This window comes from Strix uralensis, unplaced genomic scaffold, assembly GCF_047716275.1.
Source record: "Strix uralensis isolate ZFMK-TIS-50842 unplaced genomic scaffold, bStrUra1 scaffold_395, whole genome shotgun sequence".
Taxonomy (NCBI): domain Eukaryota; kingdom Metazoa; phylum Chordata; class Aves; order Strigiformes; family Strigidae; genus Strix; species Strix uralensis.
In genome coordinates this window covers 24,156-45,392 of record NW_027436989.1, presented here as the reverse complement: position 1 = coordinate 45,392, position 21,237 = coordinate 24,156, and the positions used below count along the sequence as shown (strand labels likewise).

Below are 21,237 nucleotides of genomic sequence, written 5' to 3'. Positions count from 1 at the left end.
GGAAAAGAGAGGAGAAAGAGAGAGGAGGAAGAGAGAGGAGGAAGAAGGAGGAAGAGGAGAGAGGGAGGAGAGAGGAAAAGGAGAGAGGAGGAAGAGGTGGAGGAAAAGATAGAAGGAAGAGAGAGGAGGAGAGAGAGGAGGAAGAGAGAGGAAGAGGAGAGAGGAGGAAAAGAGAGGAGGAATTGAGCGGAGGAAAGAGAGTAGGAAGAGAGAGGAGGAAGAGAGACGAAAATGAGAGAGGAGGAAGAGAGAGGAAAAGTAGAGAGGAGGAAGAGGTGGAGGAAAAGGTAGAAGGAAGAGAGAGGAGGAAGAGAGTAGGAAGAGAGAGGAGGATGAGAAAAGAAGAGGAGAGAGGAGGAAGAGAGAGGAAAAGAAGAGAGGAGGAATAGAGAGGGGGAAGAGAGAGGAGGGAGAGAGAGGAAGAGGAGAGAGAAGGAAAGAGAGAGGAGGAAGAGAGAGGAGGAAGAGAGAGGAAGAGGCTAGAGGAGGAAAAGAGAGGAGGAAGAGAGAGGAGGAAAAGAGAGGGGGAAGAGAGTTGAGGAAGAGAGAGGAGGAAGAGAGAGGAAAAATAGAGAGGAGGAAAAGAGAGGAGGAAGAGAGAGGAGGAAGAGAGAGGAGGAAATGAGAGGAGGAAGAGATAGGAAGAGGAGAGAGTAGGAAGAGAAAGGAGGAAGAGACAGGAAAATGAGAGATGAGGAAGAGAGAGGAAAAGGAGAGAGGAGGAAGAGGTGGAGGAAAAGAGAGGAGGAAGAGAGAGGAGGAAGAGAGAGGAAAAATAGAGAAGAGCAAAAGAGAGGAGGAAGATAGAGAGGGAAGAGAGAAGAGGAAGAGAGAGGCGGAAGAGAGTGGAGGAAGAGAGAGGAAGAGGAGAGAGGAGGAAGAGAGGAGGAAGAGAGAGGAGGAAAGATAGGACGAAGAGAGAGGAAGATGAGAGAGTAGGAAGAGAGAGGAGGAGAGAGAGGATAATGAGAGAGGAGGAAGAGAGAGGAAAAGGAGAGAGGAGGAAGAGGTGGAGGAAAAGATAGAAGGAAGAGAGAGGAGGAAGAGAGAGGAGGAAGAGAGAGGAGGAAGAGAGAGGAGGAAGAGAGAGGAGAGGAGAGAGGAGGAACAGAGAGGAGGAAGAGAGAGGAGGAAGAGAGAGGAGGAAGTGAGAGGAAGAGGAGAGAGGAGGAAAAGAGAGGAGGAAGAGAGCGGAGGAAAAGAGAGTAGGAAGAGAGAGGAGGAAGAGAGACGAAAATGAGAGAGGAGGAGAGAGAGGAAAAAGAGAGAGGAGGAGAGGTGGAGGAAAAGATTGAAGGAAGAGAGAGGAGGAAGAGAGTAGGAAGAGAGAGGAGGAAGAGAGAAGAAGAGGAGAGAGAAGGAAGAGAGAGGAAAAGAAGAGAGGAGGAATAGAGAGGGGAAGAGAGAGGAGGGACAGAGAGAAAGAGGAGAGAGTAGGAAGAGAGAGGAGGAAAAGGGAGGAGGAACAGAGAGGAAGAGGAGAGAGGAGGAAGAGAGAGGACGAAGAGAGAGGAAAAGGAGAGAGGAGGAAAAGAGAGGAGGAAGAGAGAGGAAGAGGAGAGAAGAGGAAGAGAGAGGAGGAAGAGAGAGGAAGAGGAAAGAGGAGGAAGACAGAGGAGGAAAAGGGAGGAGGAACATTGAAGAAGAGAAGAGAGGATGAAGAGAGAGGAGGAAGAGAGAGTAGGAAGAGAGAGGAAGAGGAGAGAGGAGGAGGAGAGAGGGAGAAGAGAGAGGAAGAGGAGAGGGATGGAGAGAGAGAGTAGTAGGAGAAGGGAGGAACAGAGAGGTGGAAGAGAAAGGAGGAAAAGAGAGGAGGAAGAGATAGGAAGAGGAGAGAGTAGGAAGAGAGAGGAGGAAGAGACAGGATATGAGAGATGAGGAAGAGAGAGGAAAAGGAGAGAGGAGGAAGAGGTGGAGGAAAAGAGAGGAGGAAGAGAGAGGAGTAAGAGAGAGGAGGAGAGAGAGGAGGAAGAGAGAGGATAATAGAGAGGAGGAAAAGAGAGGGGAAGAGAGAGGGGAAGTGAGAGGGCGAAGAGAGAGGAGGAAGAGAGAGGAAGAGGAGAGAGGAGGAAGAGAGATGAGGAAGAGAGAGGAGGAAGAGAGAGGAGGAAGAGAGAGGAAAATGAGAGAGGAGGAATAGAGAGGAAAAGGAGAGAGGAGGAAGAGGTGGAGGAAAGGTAGAAGGAAGAGAGAGGAGGAAGAGAGAGGAAGAGGAGAGAGGAGGAAGAGAGAGGAAGAAGAGAGAGGAGAAATAGAGAGGTGGAAGAGAGAGAGGAGGAAGAGAGAGGAAGAGGAAAGAGGAGGAAGACAGAGGAGGAAATGGGAGGAGGAACAGAGAGATAGAGGAGAGAGAATGAAGAGAGAGGAGGAAGAGAGAGGAACAAGAGAGAGGAAGATGAGAGAGTAGGAAGAGAGAGGAGGAAGAGAGAGGAAAATGAGAGAGGAGGAAGGGAGAGGAGGAAGAGAGAGGAGGAATAGGTGGAGGAAAAGAGAGAAGCAAGAGAGAGGAGGAAGAGAGAGGAGGAAGAGAGAGGAGGAAGAGAGAGGAAAAATAGAGAGGAGGAAAAGAGAGGAGGAAGAGAGAGGGGGAAGAGAGAGGAGGGAGAGAGAGGAAGAGGAGAGAGGAGGAAGAGAGAGTAAGAGGAGAGAGTAGGAAGAGAGAGGAGGAAGAGACAGGAAAATGAGAGAGGAGGAAGAGAGAGAAGGATGATAGAGGAGGAAATGAGAGGAGGGAAGAGAGAGGAGGAAGAGAGTGGAGAAGGAGTGAGGAGGAAGAGAGAGGAGGAAGAGAGAGGAAGAGGAAAGAGGAGGAAGACAGAGGAGGAAAAGAGAGGAGGAACAGAGAGGAAGAGGAGAGAGGATGAAGAGAGAGGAGGAAGAGAGAGGAGGAAGAGAGAGTAGGGAGAGAGAGTGTAGGAGGAGAGAGGAGGAAGAGAGAGGAGGAAGAGAGAGGAAGAGGAAAGAGGAGGAAGAGAGAGGAGGAAGAGAGTGAAGAAGAGTGAGGAAGAGGAGAGAGGAGGAAAAGAAAGAGAAGAGAGAGGAGGAAGAGAGAGGAGGAAGAGAGAGGAAGAGGAGAGAGGAGGAGGAGAGAGGAGGAAGACAGAGGAGGAAGAGAGAGGAGGAGAAGAGAGGAGGAAAAGAGAGGAGGAAGGACAGAGGATGAAGAGACAGGAGGAAGAGAGAGGAGGAAGAGAGAAGAGGAGAGAGGAGGAGGAGAGAGGAGGAAGAGAGAGGAAGAGGAGAGAGGAGGAAGGGAGATGAGGAAGAAAGAGGAAAAGAAGAGAGGAGGAGGAGAGAGGAGGAAAAGAGATGAATGGGAGAGAGGAGGAAAAGAGAGGAGGAAGAGAGAGGAGGAAGAAAGAGGAAGAGGAGAGAGGAGGAAGAGAGAGGAGGAAGAGCGAGGAGGAAGAGAGACGAGGAAGAGAGAGGAAGAGGAAGAGGAGGAGACAGAGGAGGAAAAGGGAGGAGGAACAGAGAGGAAGAGAAGAGAGGATGAAGAGAGAGGAGGAAGAGAGAGGAGGAAGAGTGAGGAGGAAGAGAGAGGAGGAAGAGAGAGGAAGAGGAGAGAGGAGGAAGAGAGAGGATGAAGAGTGAGGAAGAGGAGAAAGGAGGAAAAGAGAGAAGGAAGAGAGAGGAGGAAGAAGGAGAAGGATGATAGAGGAGGAAATGAGAGGAGGAAGAGAGAGGACGTAGAGAGAGGAGGAAGAGAGAGGAGGAGGAGAGAGGAGGAAAAGAGAGGAGGAAGAGAGAGGAGGAAGAGACAGGAGGAAGAGAGAGAAGGAAGAGAGAAGAAGAGGAGAGAGGAGGAGGAGAGAGGAGGAAGAGAGAGGAAGAGGAGAGAGGAGGAAGGGAGATGGGAAGAAAGAGGAAAAGAAGAGAGGAGGAGGAGAGAGGAGGAAAAGAGAGGAGAAAGAGAGAGGAGGAAGAGAGAGGAGGAAGAAGGAGGAAGAGGAGAGAGGAGGAAGAGAGAGGAAAAGGAGAGAGGAGGAAGAGGTGGAGGAAAAGATAGAAGGAAGAGAGAGGAGGAAGAGAGAGGAGGAAGAGAGAGGAAGAGGACAGAGGAGGAAAAGAGAGGAGGAAGAGAGCGGAGGAAAAGAGAGTAGGAAGAGAGAGGAGGAAGAGAGACGAAAATGAGAGAGGAGGAAGAGAGAGGAAAAGGAGAGAGGAGGAAGAGGTGGAGGGAAAAGGTAGAAGGAAGAGAGAGGAGGAAGAGAGTAGGAAGAGAGAGGAGGATGAGAAAAGAAGAGGAGAGAGGAGGAAGAGAGAGGAAAAGAAGAGATGAGGAATAGAGAGGGGGAAGAGAGAGGAGGGAGAGAGAGGAAGAGGAGAGAGAAGGAAGAGAGAGGAGGAAGAGAGAGGAGGAAGAGAGAGGAAGAGGCTAGAGGAGAAAAGAGAGGAGGAAGAGAGAGGAGGAAAAGAGAGGGGGAAGAGAGTTGAGGAAGAGAGAGGAGGAAGAGAGAGGAAAAATAGAGAGGAGGAAAAGAGAGGAGGAAGAGAGAGGAGGAAGAGAGAGGAGGAAATGAGAGGAGGAAGAGAGAGGAGGAAGAGAGAGGAGGAAGAGAGAGGAAGAGGAGAGAGGAGGAAAAGAGAGGAGGAAGAGAGCGGAGGAAAAGAGAGTAGGAAGAGAGAGGAGGAAGAGAGACGAAAATGAGAGAGGAGGAAGAGAGAGGAAAAAGAGAGAGGAGGAAGAGGTGGAGGAAAAGATTGAAGGAAGAGAGAGCAGGAAGAGAGTAGGAAGAGAGAGGAGGAAGAGAGAAGAAGAGGAGAGAGAAGGAAGAGAGAGGAAAAGAAGAGAGGAGGAAGAGGTGGAGGAAAAGAGAGGAGGAAGAGAGAGGAGGAAGAGAGAGGAAAAATAGAGAGGAGCAAAAGAGAGGAGGAAGATAGAGGGGGAAGAGAGAAGAGGAAGAGAGAGGCGGAAGAGAGTGGAGGAAGAGAGAGGAGAGGAGAGAGGAGGAAGAGGTGGAGGAAAGAGAGGAGGAAGAGAGAGGAGGAAGAGAGAGGAAAAATAGAGAGGAGCTGTCGCAGTTGAGACGGACACGACAAACATCAGATTGTGTGAAAGCGACCAAAATGGCTGCAAAAGCCCTTTATTGTTTTAACAAGCTTTTTTATAACCTTCTTCAAAGTAGGTGTTCATACAGGATTGGTTTACTTTAGTAACTAACAGTTCACGATTGGGTGATAGTTTCTCGCCTGAATCGTCAGGACAGTTCTTCTTATCTTAGTTCTCTAATCTTGTTTCCATGGCACTTCTCGGGACTTTCTGGCCTCTCATGGATACACTGGAATGTCTTCAAGGTTAAATTCTTCTTCAGTTAGACTAGAGGCAGACCCGCTGCCTACCCCGACAATTCCCCTTTTTGTATTTGTGCTAGAAATATTGCAGAAACAGTCTTCTGCAGGGCCCTTTGCAGAAGACTGACAAGACATGGCAACATCAAAAGCACAGTCACAATTACCAAGATCATGACCCCCACAGTTTTGACCAGAGATATCAACCATCCAGAAGTCCCCATCCTTTAAACATCCTTGTAAGCCAATCCAATCCGTCCTCTTCTGTTAGACGCCTCACACCATCCTTCAGCTGCTGTATACTTTTAAAAATAGATTCTGAGTGGTCAGACAAATTCATGCAACACATTCCTTCAAAATCTTCACATCCATGTCCTTGCGCTAAAAGCAAAAAGTCAATTGCAGCCCTGTTCTGTAAAGTAGCATGTCTAACACTATCAACATCAGTTAAAAGGCCACTTAAAGCTAAAGAAGTAGCATTAGTCTGTTTGCTAAGCCAACATCCCAACTTATTCAAAGTCGTTAAGGCATTTGCAACACCAACTCCTGGTGCCAATATGGAGGCCGTTATGATCTGGCCTGGATTCCAGAATTCAACGTTATCTCGACAAGAACTTTCAAACCGATGAACGGTCCTTGGGACTCGCTTATGTTTTCGAGTCATATTCAGAATCATTGACACATTTGGTGTTAATAACGTGAGACGTCCGAGGCTACACGGGCCTCCATTCAGTTTAGATGGGACGCCTCCCCAGGCACGATCTCCACAGATTAGAAACACACCAGGAGGTAATGCAAGAGGAACAGCAAAAGATCGTGAGATGTTAGTCGAAGTATAATTGCACCAAGCAGTTGAATTATGATAAGCAGCATTAGTTGCATTCACATTTTGCCCTCTCCGTGTGGTGTTATAGGAGTAATTAAAAAACACACAAGCATCCATTATAACAGAGCCTAGCAACTCTAGCTCTTGGGGTTCTTGCGTAACCTGTGGAAGGTGACTATATACACCATCCCAATTATCTGTACAATTTTTTGAAGAGTTGCAAAGAGAGAAAGCCTGAAGGGTTTGTGGGATTGGCCATGTGTCTACTGGCACTCCCACCAAACAGGTGGAGAATGGATTTTCCGGGTTCGCAGTAGAAAGGCACAAGGTTTCTTGATGTGTCATATTTGCCAAAGTTACCCAGATATTCTGCTTGGGTTGTGGAACTACCCATCCTTCAGCCTGATGCAGGTTCCAGCACAGGCCGAACACACCGAGCAGGAACCCAGCGAGGGCCGGCATCTGTAGAGACACAAGCATAACCCCTGCCCCAGGTTAATAATTCACATGGTCCACTCCACTGGCCAGTAATTAGATCTCTAACATGCACTTTGATGTCTTTTTGCAAATCCTGTTTTGAAAAAAGAGAAGAGAAATGCTGAAAAAGAGGAGGTAAAGAAGAATTATCCCCGTAATGGAGAAAGTTAAGAACATAAACTGCTTTATCTAAACATGCCTGTGGTGGTTCCCCAATCATTCCCCCTTTTTGTTTTTGAAGCTGCCGCTTCAACGTACTATGTGCACGCTCAACAATTGCTTGTCCTGTTGGGGAATGGGGAATTCCTGTAACATGAGTAACACCCCACAAATTAAAAAATGTTTGAACCTTCTGTGAAATGTATGCTGGGCCACTGTCCGTTTTTATTTGGCGTGGTACCCCAAGCATAGAGAAAGCCTTTTGGAAGTGTCGAACTACATCTTTTCCTGTCTCCCCGTTATGTGCTGTTGCTACTAAGGCATGAGAATAAGTATCAATGGAAACATGAACATACTTCTGTCGGCCAAATTCATTTATGTGAGTAACATCACTTTGCCAAATCTGTAAAGCCTGCATACCTCTGGGGTTAGTACCAAAATACACTGGTGTGTGAGTTCCTTGGCAGTCAGGGCAGGCGGCTACAATAGACCGAGCTTCCGCATGAGACAAGCCGAACTGCCGTCGTAAAGCTCGATATCCTTGGTGAAAAAATTGATGTGATAATACAGCTTGTTGCTTTATGTTAGGAACAGTATTAAGAGCCATAGCGGAAACAAGAGCATCCACTCTGGCATTACCTTCTGTATAAAATCCTGGTAAAGTGGTATGACTACGGATGTGCATGATAAAATAAGGTTCTGTCCGTAGTTGAATACTTTTCCAGAGTTCTAAAAGTACATCAAATAATAATTGATTGTCTGACATGGTCAAAACCACTTTGTCTAGTCTAGAAACTAAGTTAGCTACATATGCTGAGTCAGTTACAATATTTACAGGAACAGAAAAAATAGAAAAAACAACAGCCATTGCACGTAGCTCTACTACTTGTGGAGAACCATTTTGATATACTACTTTGTTGTTCCAGTTGTTGTTTTCATACCATACTACTGCTGCTTTACCTGTTTTTCCTGAGCCATCTGTAAAAACAGTAGGGCCGTTCACTGGTTCTGGGCGGCTTAAATTTTTTTGACCAAATGGTATTTCTCGAGCAAATTTCAGTAGCGGATGTGACGGGAGGTGATATGACACCTGTCCTTGAAAACCCGCCATGGCTGCCTGTAGTTCATAATTATTTGCCAAGCACCATTCAAAATACCAATTTTGAACAGGTAAAACAATCTTAGCTGGGTCACGCCCTGTTAGTTCTGTACATCGTTTTCTGGCTTTTATGATTACATCAGCAATAAGCTCAAACAGTCCAGGAGCAGTTTTTCGTGGTCGGAATGACAGAAACATCCATTCTAGAATGTGCAGTGGGTCATCCCACTCAGAATTCCACTGCACCAAAGCACCAAATGGTACAGTTTTGTCAATTAGTACAAAGAGTTGCACCAATTGAGACAGATCTATTCGAGAAACAAATTTCTCGTGTATAGATCGTTCCACCATGTGAATTACCTTTAATGCTTCCTCAGTTAATACTCTGGGTTCTGTTGGATCATTGGAATTTTTTAATAATTCCAATAAAGGTTGCAGTTGTGAATTGGTCAGTCCGAGATAGGGTCTAATCCAATTCAGAGATCCCATTAACTTCTGTACATCATTAAGGGTTTTAACTTCAAGGTTAAGTTTCACAGGTTGAGGCATTACCTGCCTACCTGTGACTGTTAGTCCTAAATACTTCCAGGGTTCTACTTTCTGCACCTTTTCAGGGGCGATAACTAATCCATAGTGTTGTAATGAATTTCTAGTCACATTCTCCATGTCATTCAACTGCTCCTTGTTGTTTGATGCTAACAGGATGTCATCCATGTAATGGTAACAATAACTGGTAGGGAATCTTTCCCTTACAGGTGACAAAGCTTGTGCCACAAACCATTGACAAATTGTTGGTGAATTTTTCATGCCCTGCGGCAGAACTTTCCATTGATATCTTTTTGCAGGTTCTGCATGATTGACAGAAGGCACAGAGAATGCAAATTTTTCTCTGTCTTGAAAGGCTAATGGTATTGTAAAAAAACAATCCTTGAGATCCATGACAATGATTTCCCAATCTTGAGGGATCATGGCCGGTGAAGGCATGCCTGGTTGTAGAGCCCCCATCGTGGCCATGACAGCATTGATCTGCCGCAGGTCATGCAAAAATCGCCATTTTCCTGATTTCTTTTTTATCACAAACACTGGAGTATTCCAGGGGCTCTGAGAGGGTTCAATGTGTCCAGCAGCTAGCTGTTCTGCCACCAATTCTTGCAGGGCCTTTAATTTCTCCATTGGTAGGGGCCACTGATCCACCCACACAGGGTTATTCGTTAACCAAGTTAAAACAAGCGTGGGTTGCCTAACACCCTGCAGCACAGTGGCCCCCGTTAAAAATCCGTAGTAATCTTCACCCCCCACTGTGACAAGCAATCTCTCCCCCATAGATTGAGGGGAGCTGCTGTCACATATGGTTTAACGACTGCTTGTTGGCCCTCAGGATTGGTGATCAGAATTGCCGTAGCTGCTGTTCTTGCTCGTGCGGAGCCTCCCAGCCCCACTACCCCTGTGTCCACATCCTCTGTTGGCCAGGTGGATGGCCACAGATAGTTAGAAATAATAGTCACATCGGCGCCCGTATCTAGGAGCCCCGCAAGCCTTACTGTAGTCGGTGAATGTCCATGATTTGACAGCGTGCACGTCATATGTGGTCGAGATGATGAGACAGTCTGAGACCAGCACACTTGAGGGGGTCCTGTAGAACCGAAGCCTCCATCGCCTCGCAGTCGCTGTTCTGCTTTTGGGACACAACTCAAAAAAGGAACAAGTTGAGCAAGACGAGTACCTTTTGGAATCGTAACAGGTGGATAAAGGGTCGAAACTAATGCACAAATTTGACCCGTAAAGTCAGCATCAATGACTCCCACATGCACGATTAATCCGTTTAAGGTGCTACTTGATCTTCCTATAAGTAACGCACTCAGTCCTCGTCCTATGGGACCCCTTGCCTCAAGAGGGACCTTAACAATGTCTTTTGTAACTATAGTTATTGTGTCGGCGGTGGATACATCCAACCCTGCTGAGCCAGTAGTTGCGGCTGATAGCTGCTCACAGAGGGGATTTGACCTGTTGTCTGGAGGGGATTTGATGTCCTCGCGCGCCCTCTCGCGCTCTTCTTGTGGTTTCCCTGTATCGGTTGCCCGTTAGCATGAAACTTGGAACGACATTGTTTCGCGAAATGTCCCAATTTCCCACATTTATTGCAATTAGTTCCTGGTGGGACAGTCATGGGCTGCTTGCCTGCCGACCTTCTGTTCGGGCAATTTACTTTCATATGACCGTCTTTACCACATCCAAAGCATTTTCCTGTATTTCGCATGTTCATGGCAGTAGCTAAAGCCGCCATTTTATGTTCCACTGTACCAACCTTTGAACATGCGGCCACCATGTCAGGAATAGAAGGATCTCCTGGTAAAGACTGTATTATCTTTTGGCAGTCCTCATTAGCATTATCCTTTGCTAGCTGTTTGCATAACATTTGTCTTAACGTTTCATCTTCTACCTGTTTCTCCAATGCAGCAGATATTTTTTCTACAAATTGCAAAAAGGGTTCTTTAGGACCTTGCCGGATAGCAATATACTTCTGTTTTGGAGCTGCCATTTCCATGGTTCGCTTTAATGCTGTAATCCCTATGTGTTGTGCCTGTTCAAGGACAATCGGAGGCCACGTAGCTTGCAGCTGAGGGTTACTAAATGGTCCCTCGCCAAGCAAGGCGTCTTCTCCGAGTCCTAACCTCGGATCGTCTTGTGGCAGTCGAGCATTATTTTGTGCAGCTGCTCGTGCCATCTGCCTCCAAGTAGATTGAAACACTTGTAATTGTACTGGCTGAAACAGCACTTGTGCGAGATGTGTAACATCATATGGACACAACAAATCTGTGCTGATTATTCGAATAAGTTGCATCACCTCAGGAGAATTGATTCCAAATTTCTGTGCTTTATTCTGCAAATCCTGCACCACCTTCCAACTGATCGGATTGTGCTCATCATGCTCATTTGTGCCTGCAACAGCTTTATAAACAGGGAATGCACCATAAGCCTCTGCTGCTATATCTACAGGCTTTGGACATGCCGGGGTTGGAGAGTATGGGCTGAGGCGTTCAACCAGATCCCAGTTGCCAGCCTCAGCAGCATACTTTCTAACTCCCTCCCAAAATCGATCAGGGGACCTTGGAATTACAGTTACTGTGGATGGAGGGAGAGTCCATGGCTGGGCTTTCTTCACCATGGGTTTATCTGTGATATGTAGAGTTTGTAAAGCCGTGGTTAAAGCTTCTTCTCCCTCACTTTCATTTTCGCTCTCGCTCTCTGGCTCTGTGTTACCCGCCCTATTTTCCTCCTCGGGGGGGGCTGATGGAATCACCCCTTCTGCTGCTGCGCCGCTAGGGGCCGCCGCTGCACCGCTAGATGGGGGGGGCTCCTCATCGCCCCGCAAAATATTTAATGGTGGAGGAGGAGGAGGTGGGCGAGGGCGCGATCTGCTTTTGCCCGTGAGGGGTTTCCTGCCTGCTATTCCTGAGGCTGAGGTATCCACTGCCTTTGTCCCTTTGCCACAGTCCTCCCCGTCATTGTCTTCAGGTCGAATGTCTGTTAGTTTCCCATCAGAGGCCTCACGCTCTATCTTCCATTCCTTTAAGGTTTCACTCAATAAGCGCCATGTGGTTGCCAACTCACATGCCTCTTTTTGTCCTTTAGAGACCTCATCCAATATTTTCAATCCTACTGCTTGCCATGCACTCACACTGAATGCAGTAACTGTTGTGGCTTCAAAGCCTTGCATCTTACTCCATAGCAAAATCTTTTTCAGGCTTTGTTCTGAGGTTTTAACCCCCTTTCTTTTTAATAGGGCTTTCCAGGTAGACAAAATTGTCTCCTCTTCCTTTGTTAATGACTGCCCCATAATTACAGTCCCGTTCCCGGTGCCTCACCTTTTTAGGTGTCGAAATTCAGGTCCGGACCAGGCAGATTCCCTCTGCTCTCAGCTACACCGGGCTCCGTCTCCGCGGCTCTTCCCGCCGCCGTTATAATTCTCCTTTAAATGACCACTTTGCTCTAATCACGTTGCTCTAATCAATCACGTCGCTCTAATTTATCACGTCGCTCTAATTTATCACGTCGCTCTAATTTATCACGTCGGGGTCACCATTTGTCGCAGTTGAGACGGACACGACAAACATCAGATTGTGTGAAAGCGACCAAAATGGCTGCAAAAGCCCCTTTATTGTTTTAACAAGCTTTTTTATAACCTTCTTCAAAGTAGGTGTTCATACAGGATTGGTTTACTTTAGTAACTAACAGTTCACGATTGGGTGATAGTTTCTCGCCTGAATCGTCAGGACAGTTCTTCTTATCTTAGTTCTCTAATCTTGTTTCCATGGCACTTCTCGGGACTTTCTGGCCTCTCATGGATACACTGGAATGTCTTCAAGGTTAAATTCTTCTTCAGTTAGACTAGAGGCAGACCCGCTGCCTACCCCGACAAGGAGCAAAAGAGAGGAGGAAGATAGAGGGGGAAGAGAGAAGAGGAAGAGAGAGGCGGAAGAGAGTGGAGGAAGAGAGAGGAAGAGGAGAGAGGAGGAAGAGAGAGGAGGAAGAGAGAGGAGGAAAAGATAGGAGGAAGAGAGAGGAAGATGAGAGAGTAGGAAGAGAGAGGAGGAAGAGAGAGGATAATGAGAGAGGAGGAAGAGAGAGGAAAAGGAGAGAGGAGGAAGAGGTGGAGGAAAAGATAGAAGGAAGAGAGAGGAGGAAGAGAGAGGAGGAAGAGAGAGGAGGAAGAGAGAGGAGGAAGAGAGAGGAAGAGGAGAGAGGAGGAACAGAGAGGAGGAAGAGAGAGGAGGAAGAGAGAGGAGGAAGAGAGAGGAAGAGGAGAGAGGAGGAAAAGAGAGGAGGAAGAGAGCGGAGGAAAAGAGAGTAGGAAGAGAGAGGAGGAAGAGAGACGAAAATGAGAGAGGAGGAAGAGAGAGGAAAAAGAGAGAGGAGGAAGAGGTGGAGGAAAAGATTGAAGGAAGAGAGAGGAGGAAGAGAGTAGGAAGAGAGAGGAGGAAGAGAGAAGAAGAGGAGAGAGAAGGAAGAGAGAGGAAAAGAAGAGAGGAGGAATAGAGAGGGGGAAGAGAGAGGAGGGAGAGAAAGGAAGAGGAGAGAGTAGGAAGAGAGAGGAGGAAAAGGGAGGAGGAACAGAGAGGAAGAGGAGAGAGGAGGAAGAGAGAGGACGAAGAGAGAGGAAAAGGAGAGAGGAGGAAAAGAGAGGAGGAAGAGAGAGGAAGAGGAGAGAAGAGGAAGAGAGAGGAGGAAGAGAGAGGAAGAGGAAAAGGAGGAAGAGAGAGGAGGAAGAGAGAGGAGGAAGAAAGAGGAAGAGGAGAGAGGAGGAAGAGAGAGGAGGAAGAGCGAGGAGGAAGAGAGACGAGGAAGAGAGAGGAAGAGGAAAGAGGAGGAAGAGAGAGGAGGAAAAGGGAGGAGGAACAGAGAGGAAGAGAAGAGAGGATGAAGAGAGAGGAGGAAGAGAGAGGAGGAAGAGTGAGGAGGAAGAGAGAGGAGGAAGAGAGAGGAAGAGGAGAGAGGAGGAAGAGAGAGGATGAAGAGTGAGGAAGAGGAGAAAGGAGGAAAAGAGAGAAGGAAGAGAGAGGAGGAAGAAGGAGAAGGATGATAGAGGAGGAAATGAGAGGAGGAAGAGAGAGGACGTAGAGAGAGGAGGAAGAGAGAGGAGGAGGAGAGAGGAGGAAAAGAGAGGAGGAAGAGAGAGGAGGAAGAGACAGGAGGAAGAGAGAGGAGGAAGAGAGAAGAAGAGGAGAGAGGAGGAGGAGAGAGGAGGAAGAGAGAGGAAGAGGAGAGCGGAGGAGGAGAGAGGAGGAAGGGAGATGGGAAGAAAGAGGAAAAGAAGAGAGGAGGAGGAGAGAGGAGGAAAAGAGAGGAATGGGAGAGAGGAGGAAAAGAGAGGAGAAAGAGAGAGGAGGAAGAGAGAGGAGGAAGAAGGAGGAAGAGGAGAGAGGAGGAAGAGAGAGGAAAAGGAGAGAGGAGGAAGAGGTGGAGGAAAAGATAGAAGGAAGAGAGAGGAGGAAGAGAGAGGAGGAAGAGAGAGGAAGAGGAGAGAGGAGGAAAAGAGAGGAGGAAGAGAGCGGAGGAAAAGAGAGTAGGAAGAGAGAGGAGGAAGAGAGACGAAAATGAGAGAGGAGGAAGAGAGAGGAAAAGGAGAGAGGAGGAAGAGGTGGAGGAAAAGGTAGAAGGAAGAGAGAGGAGGAAGAGAGTAGGAAGAGAGAGGAGGATGAGAAAAGAAGAGGAGAGAGGAGGAAGAGAGAGGAAAAGAAGAGATGAGGAATAGAGAGGGGGAAGAGAGAGGAGGGAGAGAGAGGAAGAGGAGAGAGAAGGAAGAGAGAGGAGGAAGAGAGAGGAGGAAGAGAGAGGAAGAGGCTAGAGGAGGAAAGAGAGGAGGAAGAGAGAGGAGGAAAAGAGAGGGGGAAGAGAGTTGAGGAAGAGAGAGGAGGAAGAGAGAGGAAAAATAGAGAGGAGGAAAAGAGAGGAGGAAGAGAGAGGAGGAAGAGAGAGGAGGAAATGAGAGGAGGAAGAGAGAGGAGGAAGAGAGAGGAGGAAGAGAGAGGAAGAGGAGAGAGGAGGAAAAGAGAGGAGGAAGAGAGCGGAGGAAAAGAGAGTAGGAAGAGAGAGGAGGAAGAGAGACGAAAATGAGAGAGGAGGAAGAGAGAGGAAAAAGAGAGAGGAGGAAGAGGTGGAGGAAAAGATTGAAGGAAGAGAGAGGAGGAAGAGAGTAGGAAGAGAGAGGAGGAAGAGAGAAGAAGAGGAGAGAGAAGGAAGAGAGAGGAAAAGAAGAGAGGAGGAAGAGGTGGAGGAAAAGAGAGGAGGAAGAGAGAGGAGGAAGAGAGAGGAAAAATAGAGAGGAGCAAAAGAGAGGAGGAAGATAGAGGGGGAAGAGAGAAGAGGAAGAGAGAGGCGGAAGAGAGTGGAGGAAGAGAGAGGAAGAGGAGAGAGGAGGAAGAGGTGGAGGAAAAGAGAGGAGGAAGAGAGAGGAGGAAGAGAGAGGAAAAATAGAGAGGAGCTGTCGCAGTTGAGACGGACACGACAAACATCAGATTGTGTGAAAGCGACCAAAATGGCTGCAAAAGCCCCTTTATTGTTTTAACAAGCTTTTTTATAACCTTCTTCAAAGTAGGTGTTCATACAGGATTGGTTTACTTTAGTAACTAACAGTTCACGATTGGGTGATAGTTTCTCGCCTGAATCGTCAGGACAGTTCTTCTTATCTTAGTTCTCTAATCTTGTTTCCATGGCACTTCTCGGGACTTTCTGGCCTCTCATGGATACACTGGAATGTCTTCAAGGTTAAATTCTTCTTCAGTTAGACTAGAGGCAGACCCGCTGCCTCCCCCGACAATTCCCCCTTTTTGTATTTGTGCTAGAAATAATGCAGAAACAGTCTTCTGCAGGGCCCTTTGCAGAAGACTGACAAGACATGGCAACATCAAAAGCACAGTCACAATTACCAAGATCATGACCCCCACAGTTTTGACCAGAGATATCAACCATCCAGAAAGTCCCCATCCTTTAAACATCCTTGTAAGCCAATCCAATCCGTCCTCTTCTGTTAGACGCCTCACACCATCCTTCAGCTGCTGTATACTTTTAAAAATAGATTCTGAGTGGTCAGACAAATTCATGCAACACATTCCTTCAAAATCTTCACATCCATGTCCTTGCGCTAAAAGCAAAAAGTCAATTGCAGCCCTGTTCTGTAAAGTAGCATGTCTAACACTATCAACATCAGTTAAAAGGCCACTTAAAGCTAAAGAAGTAGCATTAGTCTGTTTGCTAAGCCAACATCCCAACTTATTCAAAGTCGTTAAGGCATTTGCAACACCAACTCCTGGTGCCAATATGGAGGCCGTTATGATCTGGCCTGGATTCCAGAATTCAACGTTATCTCGACAAGAACTTTCAAACCGATGAACGGTCCTTGGGACTCGCTTATGTTTTCGAGTCATATTCAGAATCATTGACACATTTGGTGTTAATAACGTGAGACGTCCGAGGCTACACGGGCCTCCATTCAGTTTAGATGGGACGCCTCCCCAGGCACGATCTCCACAGATTAGAAACACACCAGGAGGTAATGCAAGAGGAACAGCAAAAGATCGTGAGATGTTAGTCGAAGTATAATTGCACCAAGCAGTTGAATTATGATAAGCAGCATTAGTTGCATTCACATTTTGCCCTCTCCGTGTGGTGTTATAGGAGTAATTAAAAAACACACAAGCATCCATTATAACAGAGCCTAGCAACTCTAGCTCTTGGGGTTCTTGCGTAACCTGTGGAAGGTGACTATATACACCATCCCAATTATCTGTACAATTTTTTGAAGAGTTGCAAAGAGAGAAAGCCTGAAGGGTTTGTGGGATTGGCCATGTGTCTACTGGCACTCCCACCAAACAGGTGGAGAATGGATTTTCCGGGTTCGCAGTAGAAAGGCACAAGGTTTCTTGATGTGTCATATTTGCCAAAGTTACCCAGATATTCTGCTTGGGTTGTGGAACTACCCATCCTTCAGCCTGATGCAGGTTCCAGCACAGGCCGAACACACCGAGCAGGAACCCAGCGAGGGCCGGCATCTGTAGAGACACAAGCATAACCCCTGCCCCAGGTTAATAATTCACATGGTCCACTCCACTGGCCAGTAATTAGATCTCTAACATGCACTTTGATGTCTTTTTGCAAATCCTGTTTTGAAAAAAGAGAAGAGAAATGCTGAAAAAGAGGAGGTAAAGAAGAATTATCCCCGTAATGGAGAAAGTTAAGAACATAAACTGCTTTATCTAAACATGCCTGTGGTGGTTCCCCAATCATTCCCCCTTTTTGTTTTTGAAGCTGCCGCTTCAACGTACTATGTGCACGCTCAACAATTGCTTGTCCTGTTGGGGAATGGGGAATTCCTGTAACATGAGTAACACCCCACAAATTAAAAAATGTTTGAACCTTCTGTGAAATGTATGCTGGGCCACTGTCCGTTTTTATTTGGCGTGGTACCCCAAGCATAGAGAAAGCCTTTTGGAAGTGTCGAACTACATCTTTTCCTGTCTCCCCGTTATGTGCTGTTGCTACTAAGGCATGAGAATAAGTATCAATGGAAACATGAACATACTTCTGTCGGCCAAATTCATTTATGTGAGTAACATCACTTTGCCAAATCTGTAAAGCCTGCATACCTCTGGGGTTAGTACCAAAATACACTGGTGTGTGAGTTCCTTGGCAGTCAGGGCAGGCGGCTACAATAGACCGAGCTTCCGCATGAGACAAGCCGAACTGCCGTCGTAAAGCTCGATATCCTTGGTGAAAAAATTGATGTGATAATACAGCTTGTTGCTTTATGTTAGGAACAGTATTAAGAGCCATAGCGGAAACAAGAGCATCCACTCTGGCATTACCTTCTGTATAAAATCCTGGTAAAGTGGTATGACTACGGATGTGCATGATAAAATAAGGTTCTGTCCGTAGTTGAATACTTTTCCAGAGTTCTAAAAGTACATCAAATAATAATTGATTGTCTGACATGGTCAAAACCACTTTGTCTAGTCTAGAAACTAAGTTAGCTACATATGCTGAGTCAGTTACAATATTTACAGGAACAGAAAAAATAGAAAAAACAACAGCCATTGCACGTAGCTCTACTACTTGTGGAGAACCATTTTGATATACTACTTTGTTGTTCCAGTTGTTGTTTTCATACCATACTACTGCTGCTTTACCTGTTTTTCCTGAGCCATCTGTAAAAACAGTAGGGCCGTTCACTGGTTCTGGGCGGCTTAAATTTTTTTGACCAAATGGTATTTCTCGAGCAAATTTCAGTAGCGGATGTGACGGCAGGTGATATGACACCTGTCCTTGAAAACCCGCCATGGCTGCCTGTAGTTCATAATTATTTGCCAAGCACCATTCAAAATACCAATTTTGAACAGGTAAAACAATCTTAGCTGGGTCACGCCCTGTTAGTTCTGTACATCGTTTTCTGGCTTTTATGATTACATCAGCAATAAGCTCAAACAGTCCAGGAGCAGTTTTTCGTGGTCGGAATGACAGAAACATCCATTCTAGAATGTGCAGTGGGTCATCCCACTCAGAATTCCACTGCACCAAAGCACCAAATGGTACAGTTTTGTCAATTAGTACAAAGAGTTGCACCAATTGAGACAGATCTATTCGAGAAACAAATTTCTCGTGTATAGATCGTTCCACCATGTGAATTACCTTTAATGCTTCCTCAGTTAATACTCTGGGTTCTGTTGGATCATTGGAATTTTTTAATAATTCCAATAAAGGTTGCAGTTGTGAATTGGTCAGTCCGAGATAGGGTCTAATCCAATTCAGAGATCCCATTAACTTCTGTACATCATTAAGGGTTTTAACTTCAAGGTTAAGTTTCACAGGTTGAGGCATTACCTGCCTACCTGTGACTGTTAGTCCTAAATACTTCCAGGGTTCTACTTTCTGCACCTTTTCAGGGGCGATAACTAATCCATAGTGTTGTAATGAATTTCTAGTCACATTCTCCATGTCATTCAACTGCTCCTTGTTGTTTGATGCTAACAGGATGTCATCCATGTAATGGTAACAATAACTGGTAGGGAATCTTTCCCTTACAGGTGACAAAGCTTGTGCCACAAACCATTGACAAATTGTTGGTGAATTTTTCATGCCCTGCGGCAGAACTTTCCATTGATATCTTTTTGCAGGTTCTGCATGATTGACAGAAGGCACAGAGAATGCAAATTTTTCTCTGTCTTGAAAGGCTAATGGTATTGTAAAAAAACAATCCTTGAGATCCATGACAATGATTTCCCAATCTTGAGGGATCATGGCCGGTGAAGGCATGCCTGGTTGTAGAGCCCCCATCGTGGCCATGACAGCATTGATCTGCCGCAGGTCATGCAAAAATCGCCATTTTCCTGATTTCTTTTTTATCACAAACACTGGAGTATTCCAGGGGCTCTGAGAGGGTTCAATGTGTCCAGCAGCTAGCTGTTCTGCCACCAATTCTTGCAGGGCCTTTAATTTCTCCATTGGTAGGGGCCACTGATCCACCCACACAGGGTTATTCGTTAACCAAGTTAAAACAAGCGTGGGTTGCCTAACACCCTGCAGCACAGTGGCCCCCGTTAAAAATCCGTAGTAATCTTCACCCCCCACTGTGACAAGCAATCTCTCCCCCATAGATTGAGGGGAGCTGCTGTCACATATGGTTTAACGACTGCTTGTTGGCCCTCAGGATTGGTGATCAGAATTGCCGTAGCTGCTGTTCTTGCTCGTGCGGAGCCTCCCAGCCCCACTACCCCTGTGTCCACATCCTCTGTTGGCCAGGTGGATGGCCACAGATAGTTAGAAATAATAGTCACATCGGCGCCCGTATCTAGGAGCCCCGCAAGCCTTACTGTAGTCGGTGAATGTCCATGATTTGACAGCGTGCACGTCATATGTGGTCGAGATGATGAGACAGTCTGAGACCAGCACACTTGAGGGGGTCCTGTAGAACCGAAGCCTCCATCGCCTCGCAGTCGCTGTTCTGCTTTTGGGACACAACTCAAAAAAGGAACAAGTTGAGCAAGACGAGTACCTTTTGGAATCGTAACAGGTGGATAAAGGGTCGAAACTAATGCACAAATTTGACCCGTAAAGTCAGCATCAATGACTCCCACATGCACGATTAATCCGTTTAAGGTGCTACTTGATCTTCCTATAAGTAACGCACTCAGTCCTCGTCCTATGGGACCCCTTGCCTCAAGAGGGACCTTAACAATGTCTTTTGTAACTATAGTTATTGTGTCGGCGGTGGATACATCCAACCCTGCTGAGCCAGTAGTTGCGGCTGATAGCTGCTCACAGAGGGGATTTGACCTGTTGTCTGGAGGGGATTTGATGTCCTCGCGCGCCCTCTCGCGCTCTTCTTGTGGTTTCCCTGTATCGGTTGCCCGTTAGCATGAAACTTGGAACGACATTGTTTCGCGAAATGTCCCAATTTCCCACATTTATTGCAATTAGTTCCTGGTGGGACAGTCATGGGCTGCTTGCCTGCCGACCTTCTGTTCGGGCAATTTACTTTCATATGACCGTCTTTACCACATCCAAAGCATTTTCCTGTATTTCGCATGTTCATGGCAGTAGCTAAAGCCGCCATTTTATGTTCCACTGTACCAACCTTTGAACATGCGGCCACCATGTCAGGAATAGAAGGATCTCCTGGTAAAGACTGTATTATCTTTTGGCAGTCCTCATTAGCATTATCCTTTGCTAGCTGTTTGCATAACATTTGTCTTAACGTTTCATCTTCTACCTGTTTCTCCAATGCAGCAGATATTTTTTCTACAAATTGCAAAAAGGGTTCTTTAGGACCTTGCCGGATAGCAATATACTTCTGTTTTGGAGCTGCCATTTCCATGGTTCGCTTTAATGCTGTAATCCCTATGTGTTGTGCCTGTTCAAGGACAATCGGAGGCCACGTAGCTTGCAGCTGAGGGTTACTAAATGGTCCCTCGCCAAGCAAGGCGTCTTCTCCGAGTCCTAACCTCGGATCGTCTTGTGGCAGTCGAGCATTATTTTGTGCAGCTGCTCGTGCCATCTGCCTCCAAGTAGATTGAAACACTTGTAATTGTACTGGCTGAAACAGCACTTGTGCGAGATGTGTAACATCATATGGACACAACAAATCTGTGCTGATTATTCGAATAAGTTGCATCACCTCAGGAGAATTGATTCCAAATTTCTGTGCTTTATTCTGCAAATCCTGCACCACCTTCCAACTGATCGGATTGTGCTCATCATGCTCATTTGTGCCTGCAACAGCTTTATAAACAGGGAATGCACCATAAGCCTCTGCTGCTATATCTACAGGCTTTGGACATGCCGGGGTTGGAGAGTATGGGCTGAGGCGTTCAACCAGATCCCAGTTGCCAGCCTCAGCAGCATACTTTCTAACTCCCTCCCAAAATCGATCAGGGGACCTTGGAATTACAGTTACTGTGGATGGAGGGAGAGTCCATGGCTGGGCTTTCTTCACCATGGGTTTATCTGTGATATGTAGAGTTTGTAAAGCCGTGGTTAAAGCTTCTTCTCCCTCACTTTCATTTTCGCTCTCGCTCTCTGGCTCTGTGTTACCCGCCCTATTTTCCTCCTCGGGGGGGGCTGATGGAATCACCCCTTCTGCTGCTGCGCCGCTAGGGGCCGCCACTGCACCGCTAGATGGGGGGGGCTCCTCATCGCCCCGCAAAATATTTAATGGTGGAGGAGGAGGAGGTGGGCGAGGGCGCGATCTGCTTTTGCCCGTGAGGGGTTTCCTGCCTGCTATTCCTGAGGCTGAGGTATCCACTGCCTTTGTCCCTTTGCCACAGTCCTCCCCGTCATTGTCTTCAGGTCGAATGTCTGTTAGTTTCCCATCAGAGGCCTCACGCTCTATCTT

The 21,237-nt window shown here is 46.8% G+C and overlaps 2 protein-coding genes across 2 annotated transcripts; both read right to left on the bottom strand.

Annotated features, from left to right (window-relative positions):
* Positions 1–5,494: 5,494 nt before the first annotated feature.
* On the bottom strand, positions 5,495–10,786 carry LOC141938892 (syncytin-2-like). Its single transcript, XM_074857913.1, has 2 exons — positions 9,395–10,786; positions 5,495–6,580 (listed from the first exon to the last, which is right to left on the bottom strand). Exons 1-2 carry the CDS (start codon positions 9,434–9,436, stop codon positions 5,495–5,497), a joined length of 1,128 nt encoding a protein of 375 aa, XP_074714014.1. The 5' UTR covers positions 9,437–10,786.
* A 1,456-nt stretch (positions 10,787–12,242) lies between these two features.
* LOC141938891 (syncytin-2-like) lies at positions 12,243–20,608 on the bottom strand. Its single transcript, XM_074857912.1, has 3 exons — positions 19,217–20,608; positions 15,153–16,402; positions 12,243–12,261 (listed from the first exon to the last, which is right to left on the bottom strand). Exons 1-3 carry the CDS (start codon positions 19,256–19,258, stop codon positions 12,243–12,245), a joined length of 1,311 nt encoding a protein of 436 aa, XP_074714013.1. The 5' UTR covers positions 19,259–20,608.
* Between the last annotated feature and the right edge of the window lie 629 nt (positions 20,609–21,237).